At 39.5% G+C, this 18,127-nt stretch overlaps 2 protein-coding genes across 4 annotated transcripts in view; one reads left to right on the top strand and one right to left on the bottom strand.

The window, feature by feature from the left end:
* The first annotated feature begins 1,329 nt into the window (after positions 1-1,329).
* tomm34 (translocase of outer mitochondrial membrane 34) lies at positions 1,330-11,703 on the top strand. Of its 3 annotated transcripts, XM_018678239.2 has the most exons (9): positions 1,330-1,596; positions 3,291-3,436; positions 3,914-4,013; positions 4,118-4,270; positions 4,535-4,710; positions 4,885-5,032; positions 5,763-5,889; positions 6,779-6,909; positions 8,499-11,703. In XM_018678239.2, exons 2-8 carry the CDS (start codon positions 3,307-3,309, stop codon positions 6,878-6,880), a joined length of 936 nt encoding a protein of 311 aa, XP_018533755.1. In that variant the 5' UTR covers positions 1,330-1,596; positions 3,291-3,306; the 3' UTR covers positions 6,881-6,909; positions 8,499-11,703. The 3 variants fall into 3 exon arrangements, with proteins under 3 accessions (XP_018533755.1, XP_018533752.1, XP_018533754.1); XM_018678236.2 differs by having other exon boundaries at positions 1,331-1,596; positions 6,779-11,703; XM_018678238.2 differs by lacking the exon at positions 1,330-1,596 and adding an exon at positions 1,641-1,799 and having other exon boundaries at positions 6,779-11,703.
* The window catches only part of ywhaba (tyrosine 3-monooxygenase/tryptophan 5-monooxygenase activation protein, beta polypeptide a), a 20,476-nt gene continuing 12,869 nt past the window's right edge, over positions 10,521-18,127 (bottom strand). The window contains exons 5-7 of the mRNA XM_018678240.2: positions 16,062-16,225; positions 15,459-15,554; positions 10,521-13,561 (exon numbers count right to left, since the gene is read on the bottom strand). Coding sequence (XP_018533756.1) covers positions 13,505-13,561; positions 15,459-15,554; positions 16,062-16,225 — 317 coding nt within the window. The 3' untranslated portion in view covers positions 10,521-13,504. The remainder of the gene's footprint in view (positions 13,562-15,458; positions 15,555-16,061; positions 16,226-18,127) is intronic.

Below are 18,127 nucleotides of genomic sequence, written 5' to 3'. Positions count from 1 at the left end.
TTTTACACTAAATGTACTTTTTCACAAGTGCACTCATATAAAAATAGTGATGAACTAGTATTAGCCCACACTGGTGACACTTGAGGTACAAACTCCTATCAGGATCTCATGTCAAAATGAAAGTTTACGTAACAGAAGAATGAAGCTAAACCTGATGTTCATGTAGACAACAGAGGAAGAGACACACAACTGTTTTCTCATGTTGTGATGTTCGACTTCCACCTGCATACACGTACTGTAAACCCTCAGCTTTAACAAAGGTTTATCACATTGCTCACCAACGTAAAACATGTTCTTAACAAAAACATCTGACTCCAACATTCAGTCACAAATCCTACTCTCCTAAAAAAAATCCTTCATTTTATATCTGCGCCTCTACATAGTGCTCATCATGAGTACAGTGGCACAAGTAGAATTTCCTGTTTTTACATACAGTATATTCAGCCTTTTCATGCCTGTATGAGCTAGTGTTAAAGTGCCTCCTTGTGGTTCAAAGATAAGAGACTGCTGTGTAGGTTGAACTGTGTCAGTTTTATTTGCATTGTTTTACGTTGGTTTTAATCAGTCTCTTGATAACAATTACAAATAAAATGTATATAGAAAGCCCTGTGCCCTTTTTGTTTTCACTATTAACAATGCAAATCCCTCTGTAATCACACCACGGTGATAAAATGATAACATATATGTGGAATACAAGAAATGCAGTCCCACAGTCACTTCAGTAAAATGCAGAGAAAATGAAAGAAAGTGCAGATGACACAGGAGTTTGTGCTTTAGATTTCAAAAACCAACGGTAATATCGCGAGATTTGCTTTCAAACACCATTTGCTCCTCGTTCTCCAAAATAGAAACTAAACAACTGCTGCTCTCTGTCTCGTGATGCCTTCAAGACTGTGGAAAAATCGTACAAATAATTTTCACCTCAAAAGTAAAGCTTTATATCAGCTTTTAGGTGGTAAATATTAAAGACTTACTTCATTTTTCAAAAACTACATTGTGATGGACGCATTTATTCTTCCACTAATTTTACACAACAGATATACAGAGACTGGAATTTACAAACATCTATAAAAAAAGTATTATGATACTTCTGCACTGGTACTTTAATGTAATTTTGAATGCAGGGCTACTACTAATGTAATGTAGCATTCTTGCATTGTATTATAAAGGATCTGAGTAATTATTCCATCACTGACTCTTGTTCTGTCTCACTTAAGATATGCCATACGATTTAGCCGCCAGAGGGCGTAGTACGTAAAAGTCATACACTTTCCAAAGTACTTGAACGCAGCGTAAAAACGAAGCGAAACCGATACAGTAGAGTCAGACACCCCCCTCCCTCCCTCCCCAAGAAAGAGGCACACCGAGAAGTTACCAGAGACAGCCGGCAAGTTCCTTACCTCCCCCCTCCACAGTTACCCTACATAAGCTGAGGAAACCGGCGTGGGTCTGATCGAGCAGGAGAAAATAAAGTCCACAGAGTAATGTCAGTATTATCACCGGGTGCAGATACTTTCAGGTGCCGGTAGTCTATCAGACGTGTTGTGAAGAGGAGGACTTCCTTTGCTGTGTTGTTATCTCAGATCCGAGCAGCCGGTAAGAAGTGTAGCCTCATAACTTTAGCTGTGTTAGCAGTGGAAGTGTGCTTAGCCAGCTTGCTGCTAAGTTAGCTTAGCTTAAAAAAGAAACACCATTCGAATGCCACTTGAATTAGCATAACTTAGCGAGCAAGCTAACTCAGCTAGTAACCGACGAAAGAGTGGAGGTTAACACAACTTAAACTAAAACGCAACATCCAGGTGATGTACCTTCCTCTTTTTCTTAAAATTAACTTGTAGGGTTAGTTTCGACAAATCAAGAAAAAAAAATCAGCTGGAGCAATTATTAGCAGCTAGGTTACCAGGCTATTACACAACTAGTTAAGCTAACATATAATTTGGATGAACTGCTGTGTGGATATGTAACCAGGACTTTAATCGATTCAAGACAAATGTTGGTCAATCATGTGGATGTACATCTTCAGATGACATCATGTCTCATTTATACTGATAATTACGACTTTATAAGGTTGCTAATGTGAATGTAATTCAATACAGGAGCCTGTCAATCTGTAATAAATCCTACTTTCCTGAGGGATATATGGGTCATTTTTTGCGATAGAAAGGCGTTAATAACAGTATAACACCTCTAATACAGGACAGTTCAAACACAGAACAATCTGATGTCTCCAGAAAAGACCATAAAGGTAATTCAAAACATGTAATAATGTTTTGCAAAGAATCCATGTTGTCCTCAACCACCATTACTTGTCCTCAGGTGCAGCTGAAAGACTGTAGAGATGTAGTTAATAACAGTGTGATACAGGGCAGGTGTGGGATCAGTGTATAGTAGCTCAACAGCACGCAGTGCACCTGTTCTAGGGCTGCAACTAATGATTATTCATTATCATTATCAATTACCTGCCGATTAGTTTCTCAGTTTTAGTTTCTCAAGTTGGAAATCATCTTTCTCATCACACCTGAGGAACTTTAACCAGCTAATTTTGCTAATTTCAAAATTTGGTTCGAAAAAGAAGTTAATCAATTATTGGAATAGTTATTAGTTAATTTTCTGTTCAATCAATCATCAGTTAATTGAGTAATTGTTGCAGCTCTTGTAGCTGTAGATCTTGTGAGAGCAAAACCTGTGGCCTTTTAGTAACAATGTATGTTTTGTTCACATCTAATGCATGAGTATGTTTAAATGTACTTTAAGGATTATCAACATACACACATCTTTTATTGTTTGCAGGTTTTGGCCATGAAGATTAAATTCGTAGGTCAAATTCAGAATCTGGTATCAGGGATAACAACAGTCGTTTTCAACAAATGAAGCTGGATCTTTAACAAACACTAAAAAAAGATCCTAAATCCTCTTTGTCGGGAGCCAGAATGTGTTTTTCCCTCTGACAACAAATCTGTCCATTTCTTTCAGGATATAATTGTTGAAGGGACACTGAGTGCTCAAACAGTGCCACATTAAACAATGGTACATGCTGTGTAAAACAAATGCTGTTCACATTTAGAGCAAGGATGTATCTTTGTGTGAAGTGACGGTCACTCAGATTACACAACAGCTCACATACTAAAGTACATTTACCACATCCAGTCACTGTATATGGAGGCAGCAAGGCCTACATCATGTCCTTAGTTTAGAGGGGGTACATGAAGTTTCCTCAGATAACTGTCTGGACCAGAAGTTATTTTCATGCACAGATGGTAATCGGTGTTTAATCTTCTCCTGCTAAACAGCTAAAAATAAGAAGAGATGCCTCAGAAACAGAAATCCAAGTCCTGGACAGAGCTGAAACAAGCTGGAAATGAATGTTTCAAGACGGGCCAGTATGGAGAGGCCACCAATCTGTACAGCCAGGCGATCAAAGAGCTGGAGAAGTCCAGTAAGTATTTACGTGAACTGTTACCTGAGGAGGACGCACAGTGCACTTTGTAAAATGATGAGTATAAAAACAACTGTGTTTGTTTTCAATAAAAGCAGTAAAGGAACCTGATATAATTTCTCAAGCCTTCTGTAAGTTGATATTTGCCTGGACAGTGCAGTTTGCAGCAGGAGGCTGTAGATACAAACAGCATCAATGTAAAAGTAGTATCTGCACTGTAATATCAAATCACTAAAGGTGTTAAAATACACAACATTTTGATTCTAGTCAGGTTTTAGTCAGGCCAAAACGTTTTAAACATGGTTATTTTAGTTTCATGTTGTGCACACAAAGACCTGCAGTGTTCAAATATTTCATTACACATAATTTTACAGCTCAGTCTATCAGCTCTGTTTGTCTCTTTATATGTCTTGTAAATGGACAGAGATGAGTGATTTTTGACCACATGTCTTAAAGAGGCTTGTTTCTTGTTAAAAGGTAAAAAGAATCCAGAGGATTTGGGCATTTTGTACTCAAATCGTGCAGCCAGCTATTTGAAGGATGGAAACTGTGGGGAATGTGTCAAAGACTGCAACATGTAAGTGTTTTTATTTGTCATTTATCTTACATTTTTACCAATTTACACCATGTTTTTGTATTTGTTAATGTTTAATGTTTTGTACATGTTTATATTTGTGTCAGGTCCCTGGAAGTATATCCGTTCAATGTGAAGTCTCTACTTCGTCGTGCTGCTGCGTATGAAGCTCTGGAGCGATACAGGCAGGCGTACGTCGACTACAAGACCGCCCTGCAGATCGACTGCAACATAGCAGCAGCTCACGACGGCACCAACAGGTACCTGGTCTGTAAACTGATGACGCAATGTTCATGTCAGATGTCAGAGGCGGGTTAAAGAAGACATAAATTTAAATTTTGAGACATATTGTTTGTTATAGAGACATACTAACCATCTTTGCAGATGCAGTTGTCTGGTGATGAACGGACAAGCTGCTGGGTCTCTCCAGTCGTCGTCTAGTGCAGTGCAAACACCAAACAAAGCATTTCATTGAAAAAAGAGAAAACCCTTTTAACAATTGTTTCTCTATCACTATTTCTCAGGATGACAAAGGCACTCACAGAAGCAGATGGTCCCTCATGGAGAGAAAAGCTTCCTCCTATCCCCACCGTTCCTCTGTCTGTCAGAGAGAAACTGACCCAGCAAACTAACATAGCCAACACTGCTAAACAAAACCCAGCACCGCAGCAGAACGGCACCACGCAAACAAAAAAAACTGGTATGGAGATCCTATGTTTTCTACTCAGATTAGAGCTAAGAGAACTGGATTTGTACTGGCATCATTCTCTGATTTCTTGCTTCTGTAGATTTCTTCTAATGATAAAGACTAACTTCAGATCTGATGACCTCATCTTTTTTTCCCTCTGTCTTCCCCTTCACATCTTCTTGGCAGCTCCCAGTGATAAAGACATAAAGAAAGGCCATGCCCTGAAAGAAGAAGGCAACGCTCTGGTGAAGAAAGGAGAGCATAAGAAGGCCATAGAGAAGTACACCCAGAGCCTCAAACACAACCCCACTGAGGTCACAACCTACACCAACCGGTGGGTCACTGATACTCACTCATATGTCTATATTTTTATCCCTTTAATGGCCTTCAAAAAGGCACTTCAACTGTTGACTGGAACTGTGTTTGAGATGTCCTTTTTTAATATTTTAACTGGCACCTTTCAGCCAATCAGAATTAAAAAAAAATACTCCATAATCTGCCAGTCTAAAAGGCTAAATGATTTATTAACCATCAACAAATCCATTAATTACTTTAAAAACCCTTAAATGGTGCCTCAGAAAATGGTACCATTAGGATTAAGTCACAAAAGCCCAGAAGATAAAAACTGAATGTTTGTTTTCAGGGCTGAACTTTTGTGAAATTGTATTTAGGCCATTGTAGCATATTAAAACTTTATGCTTCATGCTAATTTAAATAAGCTAAAATTATATATGAATAAATATTAACTTGTTTTCATCCATCTGACTGAAATGATCTACTGAATCAGCTCAGACTAAAAGCTTTCCATGGTCAGTCAGGGCGATATTTAAACAGGATTATAGGCATCATGTCAGAGCAACACTGCTGACAGCCAAAGGGGTGTTTAAATGTTTATTTATTGCTATGGCTGTAACACCAATGTGAATTGATGAACATGTAGTGAGTCCCATGGTTTAAAGTAGAACGGGCCTGTAGGTGTTTGGCTAGAAATTCATTTCTATATAAGATCTCTGACGTTTGGATTCTGTATTTCTGTGTGTGTGCGTGTGTGTGTGTGTGTGCAGGGCGCTGTGTTACCTGTCAGTGAAGCAGTACAGAGACGCCATCAGAGACTGTGACGAGGCTCTGATGATTGACAGCAGCAACATCAAGGCTCTCTACAGGAGGGCTCAGGCTCACAAGGAACTCAAGGTGAGAGTCTGAGTCTTCATCACTGCTCTTCAGTTTCTGATTCCCACACAGAGTAATCAGGTGTTAGTCTTCAGGAGCAGCTGTCTGGAGGTTTTCAGGGTGGATGACAAAATAAAAAGCATTTCCTGCCTTGATAATTGCTGATGTTTCTCTTCGCTGCCTCTCCTCATCAGTATGCCACACAGAGAGAGCAGCTCAGCACTCACGGCTCTGTGTAGTGAAACTCTGTTTGGAGGTTTGAGTTATGTGAAAAGAGACACAATTAGTCTATAATCTTTGTACAATCAATAGACCTGGATCACTTACCTCGCAAAAATTCAACTAATCTGCTTCATCAGGACTGTGCAGGCATGGTTTGATCAGATTTGATAGGCATTGGAGTCATGAACAGATCATAGCCAGGCGTAATGTATATTTTAGCCCCACTGCTCTGGAAAAACTGTGTGAGTAAATGGCCACAGCAGCGATGACGTCATCATCACTGTCAAAATGGCAACGGCAATGTCCATTTTCTCAGACTGGCTGAATTTTCAATTACCTGAAACAGAAAAACCACAGAAGTTATTAACTTCACCCTCTGAATAATCTCAGAGTTAAACTGCACGTGCATGTAACTCACCTCGTTCGACTTAAGGCTACAAACGTATCACCTCTTGTAATCTGTAGTGCTTTTTAACCACTAAACAGCATATATATAAACCATAAGTCAGTTGACTGCGTGTAAGGTGAAGGGGGTCGTATGTCAGCTCCACAGAGAATCGTAGCATCATTCGTCTCATTGTTTTGATTTTACAAACTCCATCCTCCCTGTTTTTATTCCAGTTTCACCGCCTCGTCCACCTTGTTTAGGCTCTTAACTCTTTTTAAATTCTCGTTGTCATTCCTGCAGGACATTAAAGCCTGTGTGGACGACCTCAACAGCCTCCTCAAGGTGGAACCAAAGAACACGGCCGCCCTGAAGCTGCTGCAGGAGGTGCAGAAGAAGAAGTGAGGACACATCAGGGGACTTTGGTGACGGCGGTAAGGATCTGTCACTGCAACGAGTTCAGAGGAGAGAGGACAAATCGTTACAGGTCGGGCGACGGAAAAGCAGCCAAGCAGTGACACGATTCAGCCGCTTCAAGTCAATCGCTGAGTGTGTGTTTCCCAAAAGCTCCTTCACCCTGAACATGTTTTGGTCTGTTGACTCTCTCTAGAACAAATATGAGCTCGGTGTTGAGATGCTTCTGGAAAATGCAAGCTCTGGTCAGTGGTTGGAGCTGAGGGTTGTATCGGGAAGAAGAGGCGCCACCATTTTCAGCCTTGGGAATGTTTGTATTGTACCAGTTTTAGTTTGAAAGCTGAAGTTATTGACACACACATCGTAATTCTAACTAAAGATAAACCTTTACCATCATCATTTGTAACAGTGAAGTTGAGCAAGTGAACGGCCGTCATGCGGCGCTCCTGCTGGTCGTCAGAACTTCTCGTGGTGTGTATATATATATATATATATATGTATATATATATATATATATATATATATATATATATATGATATAAAATCAATCAATCAAAAAAAGCTCATCCTGAATACTAAGTTTTGTCAGTTTTGTCCGACAATCAGTCCAAAACCGAAAGACGTTAATCTTTTTATCTCAAGCAACAGAATTAAGTAGGAAAACCTTCCATTTGAAAACCTGGAGCTAAGGAGTGTTTGGAGATTTTTGCTTAAAAAATGACATAAACAATAAACTAATGATCAAAATAGAAGCAGATAATATTAGAAATGTAAAGTTTTATCTGTATTGAAGCCCAGAGGTACATCAAGCAACACTAGTTGATCGTAAAGGTTTAGTCTGTATTTAATGCCACATAATGTTCTACACTCAGGTAGTTTAAATATTTATCCTATATTTGGTTTTCTGAGGCTTTGAGTACGTGTGATTGTTTGTCTTTCTCAGTGGAGTGATGCTCATGCTGCATTCATGTCGCACCTCTGAATTATTAATCAGCAAGTCGCATGTATCGGCTTAAAAAATCTAAATGATCCCATTCTATAAGTTTAATTGGTAATTACGACAACTCTGGTATGACATGAACACAGCATCAGTCTTGAGTGAGTTGCCCAGTTTAGTTTGTACGTTGGTTTTTCATCAAACACAACAGCGCCGTCCTCAAACCCAGAGTGTGTTTCATACAACAGGAAGTGTTCTCGTACTGCGTTTCTTGCCTCACAAACGTATCACTCTGCTGAGTTATTTTTGTTTGTTTACCACCATTAGGATCAAAATATCAGTTTGTTCCCTTTGTGTTTGGAACATGTGAACCAAGTAATGTTATCCTCAAACGGGTCCTCATATATTACGTACTGTCTCACTCTTATTTCGTTGTATTATTGTGACAACCTCTCATTGATCCATTTGTAGCTTGGCAGTCTCCATCTTGCCCAAAGTGCCTGTCCACATCCTTCACTGCTGCTCTGGATTAGTCTCTGCAAAATAGCTGAAAATATAAAACATCAGTTTCTGTTCTAAAAACAAACAAAAAAAAATATCACACCTCATGATTACATGTATCATGCAGGGAATGTTTGTGAAACAAATCTATGCTTATTCATGTTTGCACAGGTAGAGCCAAGAAGCTGCACAGTGTGACCACAGTGTGACCACAGCCTGACACTCCTGGCATCTGAGATTATTTGTTTTATCTCACTTTTATCACATTTCTGCTGTTTTCCTAATTTGTTTATATTGGTTTTGTCAACCTGCTTCTGTTTTAACTGCAAATAAAGTGAAGAAATAAAAAAGAGATTTACAGTGTGCTCTCTCTGTCTTTACAGAAACAGTTGCCTACTGGTGAACTGGATGAGAAAATCGGTACAGTTTAGTTTAATATGACGCTACAGCAGCTGCTTAGCTTAGCTTAGCGTAAATACTGGAAACACTGGGAAACAGCTAGCCTGGCTCTGTCCGAAGGTAACCTCTAAAGCTCACTCATTAACTGCTTATATCCTGTTTAAGTGTAAAGATATTATTCACTGTTTCACTGGGGGAATTTGTACCAGACTATTTCTTACATTAACCCCTTTAAGCAGAAGACAATACTTTCTCACGAGAGTGTTGAGGTGCTGGTAGGTGTATTTTGTTTCCTTAGCTGTTTTCTTAGCTGCCTAAGTCTTTATACTAACCTAAGATAAGCTAAGCTAACCAGCTGCTAGTGTGTCATGTGACCTTTTTGGGCCAATCAATTGATTTAATTAGCTCAAGAAGAATAATAACCCTGAGATTTACTATAGATTTGGAGAATTGTTACCAGTACATTTTACATAAAATGTAATAAAAAAAAATAAATAATACAAAATACAAACTTTTAGACCTGATAACAGTAAAGGAGTTCTTAAGGTATAAAAGCAGTACAGTAGTAAAGATGCAGCATCTTCTTTTAAGGACATTTCTGCATGTCTGTGGTTTGCCTGAACTACTGTTCCTGGGACTGCAGATTTCTGAACTTTTTTTGGAAAGGTTGACATCTTTTGTCATCTGCTGTCAAAATGAGAAAAACCTTCACTGCCTCTGGAGCTGCACATGCACACAGCCTAAAATCGAAAGTGCAACTAAGAAAGTGAGATAAGTGATGTTTGTGTTGGCAGCGCACTCAGACATGACTCTCTTTCCCAGATCCGGTCCGGTTTAATTTTTAAGGGGAAACTACTTAAAGACGAGACTTCCAGGGCACAGTTCAGTCTTCAGACAGAAGCACAGCTGAGAAGTTGTGTTTGTGTCAATGTTAAAAATCTAGTTAGTTCAGTATTTAACACTGAACAACTACAAGAAAGGCAGCTAAATAATTTGTATTTAAACACTAATTCTGACACTGGAACTGAATTATTATTAGACATATCTGATCTTCTCACCTCTCATCTTTTGTCACATTTTGTTTTTAATCAATAAACCAATTTTTATACTTTGCCAGAGTAAAACTTTGTTGTGATATTCTGCCTTTTTCATTTTTGCTAAAATTTTTGTTTTGCATAAATAAGAAATTCACATAAATACAGGCAGTGAGCTTGAGAGAGATGTTCAAACCTCGTGACTGTCGCTTTAGGAAAGTTTTAGAAATTGTTTTCTGCAGAAACACCAGTTCACCTGTATCTGACCCACGTCTGACCCTAGTTATGAAGCAGGATCGACTGATGGACATTCATCTGTTTCAGTCGACCACCAAGCTGCCACTGTGTTGTGGAGCACTATGGTCCTTCTCGTATGCCCTTTTCATTCTGATGTTTAGTCCTCTGTAAAAACCAAATGAGAATAAAAATTTGCATCTTGCTGTATTTGCATAACAGTCTTGAAACCAGACCCCACAGCCCTCTGTTATCCCATTTAATATTTGCATTTTTTTCCCCCAAAAGTCGCAGCTTACTCACACCGAACTACACAGCTATATCCTCAGTGAATTTCAACCAACTCTCTCAACACCACAGATGTGTCATGCCAGTGCTTTAAACTTCAATATTTGTAGCCTCATTGTCCAAACTTCCCAGATAATCCTGCGAACATGCATCTTCAGTCAGAAAAGTCAAAAAAAAACAAAAAAAAAAACATGCGGCATTAACAGGCTAGTGGTGATAATAAACAGAACAGGGCTGATTCAGAACTGATAAAACCTTTATTTCACTTTAAATTGTCTTTTACATTTTGTCCTGTTTATAACATGTAAGGTGAAACTAGAGTTGGAATTTTTTTAAAAGACATACACAAATCTAGTATTACGTCAATAACCAGGGTGGGGGAGTGGGAGGTGTTGAGGGGTTTTCTTTTTTGTCATTTTCTCATTTTTATTGGTGTCCTTAAGCTAAGTCTAAATTTTCACAACCACGTGCGCGCTAAGCAATAAAACCGTCACAGAAGCAAACTTTTTTTTTTGTTGTTTTTTTTTGGGGTTATTTTTTTTTTCCTTTTTATTTTAAGCTGAATACTGGTCAGTAAAAAGAAAATGATTTGAGATACCAGATATACAGACAGGCTCGGTGCCACATTCACTACTGCATGGGATAATTTTTTCCTTATAAAGCGTAGAATAACTGCCTTTTTGTTCAGCTAACGAGAAAAAGAGCGGCAGGGAGGAATAATTTTTTTTCAACCTTTTAAACGTCAGTGCATGAAAACATTTGTCCCCAGCAAAAGAAAAAAAAAACATTGAGACACATGACTTTTCTACACCTACAGAGTGGAATGTTGAGATGGTTAATGACAAGGTTATTGTGACACTGAGTGGAGGAGAAAGAATTTACTTGACTATTTCTACTTTTGAGGAAGGAAAGAGGCTTCTGACGGAGTTGTCAGGTTTGCATTCTGGTCAGCTGACACCTGCCAATATTCCTCAAAGTTTGGGACTAAAGACAACTCTAGCTTGGGATTTGCATTGCTTTTAAACACGTACAGTATCTTGCTATTGGCAGGGTGCAGTTGTTTTAAACAGGAGAAACCACATGGGGCCTAATTTTGTTGCAGATTACAATGATTACGATTCTAAAGATCGTAAAAGACCAGATCTGGAAAAATAAGCCAGAAAATGTACCGTTAGCTGCTGATTGTTTTCTCTTTTCCTAAAGGTAATCTGAAGGTTGCCTTCGACATGTACGCATGTTTACTGAAACTCCAGCCTGAAGATAAAAACCGCAATCCGAACTACAGGTTCCACAAACAGGTGATTGGCTGATCGGCTGCTGGGAGGTTTGGCTCCTTCAACGCACGTACCTGTTGTGGACTTGAACAGCTCCAGAGGTGACACTTAAAATCACTGCTTCCTTTTTTTTTTTTTTTTTTTTTTTTAAAATCAAATTTGTTCGATTTGGCGAAATATCCTTATTTAATTAACTCAACTTTTGCATTTTTTGCATAGTTAGCCAATAGTGTAATCGTAATCAGAATTGATTTAGGTTGCAGGATCAGTACCAGGCCTCACTGGAACAAGTTTAAGCGTCAACAATTCCCCACTCAATGCTTGCGGTAGATTTACATGGTGATAAATGAAGGCATGCATTCTTGTTGGCAGATGACACCATTCAGCAGCAAGTGGAAACTCAGGACTTCTCTAGGCTTGTCAGTACAAGCAGTGAAGGGGCGTCATAAGAGGAAAAGAAAAGTACCAAAAAAAAAAAAAAAAAAGATCTGGTCAAAAATGCCAAAGCATACAACACAGCAGCTGACTGTAACGGCTTCAAGGTTTTCTTTGCAAGCAGGTGTTAACGAACAACATCGACAAAACCGTTTTTTTTGTTTTCCAAAAGACAGATTTACAGTTAAGCTCTAAAAATGTTTTACAATTTTACAGTTTTCAAAAAAACGGAAAGAAGAGTTTGATTTGTTATACACACACACACACACACACACACATTAAAAAAAGAGAGAAAAAGCAACCGCAAAGGGAAATGAACACATGGTTAAGGAATTATCTTTAGGGACAGCAGTACTGATGTTCAACAGCACCTTGACAAGGAGGTGGATTCCAAGGAAGCAGGCAGGTCCCATTTGTTGTGAAAGATGTCTAAAATTTTCTCAAACATTAAGATGGAATGTATGCTTTCTGTGTGATTAGTAATAATTGACCAAATCAGTTTTGTTTTTCGTTTGTTTTTTAGTTCTGAACTGGATTTATGGTGTTGGATAAAACCCCGGGTCCCGGTTAGAAAGGAAGATAAAACGGAAAAAACAGTGAGTGTTTGATTACACAGCAGGTAAAACACTTTTGTTTTTAGATTTGTCAGTGTCACAATACAGCCTTGTAGGAGGACCCTTCTGTATAAACCTCAGCAGAATTGCACTGCTGTTCAAACACACCCTCTCCCAGCTGAATGTTGTTTTTTTGTTTTTTGCCATCAAACAAGGATCTGTTGGCAAGGTGGAGGAAAAACTAAGCATCACAGTGTTTGTTGAAAATAAACGGACAGTTTAATAACCTTTTTTTGTTTTGTTTAAAGTGGAATAAAACCAGCCATTTTTCGCCAGTACACTAAGAAAAGCCAAAAAGAGAAGGGATGGACAACTATATAAATGCATTAACTCGCTAGAGAGGAGGGGAAGGGGGAGGAGGAGGGGGAGGAGGGGAGGAGGGGGGAGGAGGGTGAGAGAACGTACTGAGATGTTAGGAAGGAGGGGAAGAGGAGCGAGGAAGAACGGAAGGAATGGAGGAGAAAGATTAAACGAGGAGGATAAAAACGGGGGAATGTGGACTCTAAAAATTTTACTTTATTTTGTGGTTTTTGGATAAAAATCCTCCCTGCATGCTATAAGACTAGACTGGCCAACGGATTTAGCCTGGTGGCCTGCCTTGGAGTGCCATGATCAAGGGAGGGAGGAGGGATGGAGGGATCTCAGGGTGATGAAGTAGTTTCTGCCTTTTCCTCCCTCCATTTTTTATTTATTTATTTTTTTTAATTCATTTGTGAAGGTCAGGTACTATTCATGCTGTTGGTTATACAGAAGGGAAGTCGGGAGGCTGGGCTTGAACAAGTGGGACGAGGGAATGAATGGGCTGTTTATGTGTACGAAGAGAGGAAGAAGAGAAGAAAGAGGAAGAGAGATAAAAGGAAGAGGAAGAGAGTGGGGATGGGTTAACAGTGAAGTGCGCTCTAGTTCTCTCCGTCGCCGGTCTCGCCCTCGTCTCCCTGGTTTTCTGATGTCCACAGCTGCAAAAAAAGAGAGACAACACATCTGTCAGTCATCAAATCACTGTCGACAAGGAGGCGACGACTTGTAAAATCTGTCATTTAATTTTCAGTGAAGTGAATTCATACCAAGAACAAGTAAACATATTCTTTTATTTCCATGAACACACGCATACACACTCACACACTGTGGTTTAGTTTGACTCAGTCCCACACACACTGTCCTGCTGCCACAAATTCTCACTAGAGCAGGAAATGTGTGTTAATCCGCCACTGAAAATAATTCTGGACAAATGCACCATTTCCTCTTGTTTACGTGACGTTTGCTATAAACTACTGTGTCCAGTTGTTTTAGGAAATTACTGAGCCTTCTTTAAAAAATGACATTAATGACCCATTAAAAAAGATTTACGTCCTTCGTGGGAATCAGTGAGCTTGGAGCTGACAGACGGACAGAGTGGGGAAGTTGGAAAGTACAGACATGGATGTTAATTTTGGTCTTTTCATCGCATTTGTTGGTAATAAAAAAAAATCTTATTACATTAAACTAGACAATAAAACAGTACAGGTCTGCCTGGTTTCTTAGAGTACGCAGTTGAGCGTAAAACATAAATCATACTTTGCTGATTATAAAGAAAAACAAACACAGGATCTCAGCTCAACATCAACAGCAGAGTCGGAGCAGAATGCTGTGAAATGTTTCATTTTCTTGTTTGTATTAAATCAAGAGCTTTGAACTGAACGACTCAACGTGAAAAATCTTCCAGACGATTGAAATACACCAACACACTCATACACTGCCCTGTATAATGGTGCACCCACTTTCTCTGAACGTCCCCATATCGTCTACACTCTTCTCTCTCTCCAGTTTCTAACTGTGTTTCCCAGAATTCTTTTCAACACCCATGAGTGGATGTACAGGCATAAAAATATTGGCACTGTAGCTAATTAGCTGGTATATATTGGCGTGAATGTAGGTCAGCAGCCGTGATCCTCACTCAGTCTGACTTCTGCTGTCTGGTGTGTTGGCTACAATATGTTCTGGTCTATTGTTCTGCTGCTGTGGTTGTAGGAACAAATCTGTCAGTCAGTCTGCATGTATGACTAATAACTGTCAGAGCCAACCCCCCGACCAGTACTGCCATACAGCTGAGATACAACAGCTTTGGTTTAGACAAGAGGGAGCATGTATGTGCTTAAACAAACATGCAATCAGTGCTGGGTAACGTTACTTTTAAAAGTAACCTGGTATGTTACAAAATTACTGATATTAAAAAAGTAAGTTGTTACGTTTCCTACGGAGAAAAATGATTTGAGTGGTTAGAGAACTTCTGTGTTACCACAGGAGTGAGAGCTTTAGCTGAACTAAAAGATAGCTGCTGCTGTTTTCTGAGCTGTAGCACCAGCATTGTTCTCCTCCTCAACAGAACTCACTTAGCTCGCAGGTGCTTCTTCAAATTTGATGTAGAGTTCTTTGCAGCTGACAGACACCGTCACTCAAGCACAGTTTGCATTTCACTGTGATGTCTTTTCTTTTTCACCCACAAATTCAAAATAATGCGAATATTTCCACAATGCAATGCATGGGTGTGGAACCTTTGGGTTCTTCAGGTCTGTCAACACAACCAGTGGACACAAGATAAAGACGACAAATATTTACAAAGGCTCAGCTGCTTGGTGCTCACAGGAACAATGCATAAATATTACTGTAGTTACTGCATATAAATGAAAAAAACAAATTCACGTCCACATTAAATGACATGCGGTACGTAAATACAAAGGGAGACTCATTGTGAGAATGCGTCATGTCTGATGCATTGAAGTCGTCCTCATTTTCACTTATTTTACATTATCATCAACTTTAGGATATGAGGCAGATAATACAGATGTTCCCAGGTGTGTCAGAGTGTATACTCACAGTGAGGTTGTCCCTTAGTAGCTGCATGATCAGCGTGCTGTCTTTGTACGAGTCCTCGTTCAAGGTGTCGAGCTCGGCGATCGCCTCGTCAAAAGCCTGTGGGGAGAAAGAGAGGGAGGGTCGCTGATGTAAATCCTGCTACTTACACACAGATTAGGTTCGTCTCAGTTAATGAGTTCAGCTTCTAATTTCAATTTTAAATTAGTCTTTGTTTTTGTTCTATCAAGTTGGATTCCAGTTTAAGCTTTCATTTCACCAGACACCCATAAAACACATCCAACAGTTGCTGTAGTAGGCCTTTACATGGTTCCACATCACTCAAGAGGTTTGCCTTTTAAAAAAGGCCTCAAGTCTCGAGGGATTTCTGTATCTCATGGGTATGCTTTTTGACAATCATGTCCGGAAAATGGCTGTCAGACGCCTGAGGACTGCAGGTCTGCCAGGAGCAGGAGCTCAGCAGCTGGCAAGACGCTGCTCCATCTTGACTGTCAACCGGCAGACTGCTGTGTGGAGGAGGGGCCACCTGTCCGTAACCTGTATTACCATAAAACATTCAAATTCAGGGGCCCCTTACATGCATAAACAACAGTGCCGTGCACCCACCTGCTTGGCCAGAGAGCAGGCCTGCTCGGGGGAGTTGAGGATTTCGTAGTAGAAGACGGAGAAGTTGAGGGCCAGGCCCAGCCGGATGGGGTGTGTTGGCTGCATGTCCTTCTTGCTGATGTCGAAGGCGTTCTGGTAGGCCTGCTGAGAGTTCTCCACCGTATCTGCACGACATTAACAACCACCAGTTAGTTGTATTGCTACACACTGTGATCCTGAACATCAGTCTCAATGACACTCGACAAACTTTGAGACTGGGCCCTGTTCACTGAGAGCTGCAGTGAATATTGTCCTCTGATAACAGGAACCAACAATTTTTTGGCACATGGAAACAAACAAGACTGAGAGCCCTGAGGCACAGTGATGCTTTGTGCTAAATGTTTACATGTTCACAGTGGCTGTGTTATGTTTAGCATGTTAACCTTTGCCAGTTAGAACATGACACAAACACACAAGGCTGATGGAAATGTCAGTATAGTATTTGACAGTAGATTTTCAGCATTTCTCCATTTTATGTCATTGTAAACTAATCTAGTTTTGGGTTTTAGACTATTGGTCAAACAAAACAAGACATCTGAAGCCTTGGACTCAGAAACTTGGTTATTTTTCTCACAGCTAACATGGCTGAAACATCCGTTCCGGTAATAAACCATCCATGTTAGACTTTAAAAAATTACTGCATGCAGGGTTTCTGCAGGGTTCACATAAAACCACACAGAATGAAATTTAATATATATGAGGATGGAGTACATATATGTACTACAATCAATTATTGTTATATCACATTTCGTTACTGCCTCCCTGCTGTATAACAGTCATTTCAATAACATACTTAATCTAATTAATGCATCTGGACCTGGATAAGTAGGAGAGTGGATGGATGGATTGACCAATTAAAAATGATTCATTCTTTTTGTGGCCACAACAATTAGTTGATTAATTAGCATCACTCATTCTACTCATTTCTCAACCAAAGAGGAGAGGAGAGAGCCCTTCCCTAACTTTGTCACCGTCACCATCTTTTCACACAATTATCAAACAATGGGTGCTTTGGCTTATTGCCATGACAATCAATCAGATGACTGATAACCTTGGCAACAAACCATTATGGGTTACTGTCTCTTGGCAACAGTCTGAATGAGTCTGTCTCGCAATGAACAACAGGAGCTTTAGTAAAAATAAAATAAATAAATGGACGACAAAAGAATTGTCCAGTCAGATGATGGGGGTCATTTTTCTGTAATCTTCATCTGATGATTCCCATGTGACCTTTTGGAGGTTGTTACAAGTGTAATTTTCAAGTATCAGTATCGCTGTCAGTGACTTGCAAAACCTTGGTATGACTAATGTGAACAAAATGACATCATGGCTGAGACTGATCCCATAAACCCCTCCCTGCCGTCTCTCTCTTTACTGATTTACTGAAGAGGAAAGACGTGTTGAAAAGGATTTCTCGACCCGTTTTTTAAAATTCCCTTTACTATCTGCAATTATGAGGAAAAAGCTGCAACACTGCTCTCAGTTTATGCCTTTAATTAGCCTGGCAGATTATCCAACATATTCCAAGCAGTTGACATGCAGTGTAAAAACTGGAAGAGATGTACAAGTGCCACTACTACTACTTAAACTACTTCCTCAGATATTATAAAATATTTTAAATGATTTACCAAACACCTTTAAAAACATATTCAAGCACAGCGTGTAGCTTAAAAAATGGCTCTGCATTTCTGTGCCATTATGCAGAATTTAACCATCTACCACTGCTGACAGTTGGTACAGGTAATTCACTATTTAAACAGAGTTTCAAGTTTCTATTTCAAGCAATAAAACAGACTCTTTACTGGAAGCAATATAAAAGTCTTACTAGGTTCTGGAGTATTTATTCTGAGTGACATAGCAAATGGCAACTGACTTTTGTTTAAGCAATAAAAAAGGATGCTCTGGTTAGTTTCTGGTTAGCACACAATGTAAGGAATCCTCCTTTTAACTGGGGTCAGGCCCGCGAGTCAACAAACATCACTCTGCTCAACTGTCCTTTAACAAGATACGAGTCCCATTCAGCTCCA

This window comes from Lates calcarifer, linkage group LG12, assembly GCF_001640805.2.
Source record: "Lates calcarifer isolate ASB-BC8 linkage group LG12, TLL_Latcal_v3, whole genome shotgun sequence".
NCBI lineage: Eukaryota > Metazoa > Chordata > Actinopteri > Centropomidae > Lates > Lates calcarifer.
This window is presented reverse-complemented; position numbering and strand designations above follow the sequence as displayed.

What these genes read in the sequence shown, in the direction of transcription:
- tomm34 (XM_018678239.2), top strand. Translation starts at nt 3,307, where the DNA reads ATGCCTCAGAAACAGAAATCCAAGTCCTGGACAGAGCTGAAACAAGCT. An exon ending in TGTGTCAAAGACTGCAACAT is followed by an intron (nt 4,014 to 4,117) that starts GTAAGTGTTTTT and finishes TATTTGTGTCAG; the next exon opens with GTCCCTGGAAGTATATCCGT. An exon ending in AGGCTCACAAGGAACTCAAG is followed by an intron (nt 5,890 to 6,778) that starts GTGAGAGTCTGA and finishes TCATTCCTGCAG; the next exon opens with GACATTAAAGCCTGTGTGGA.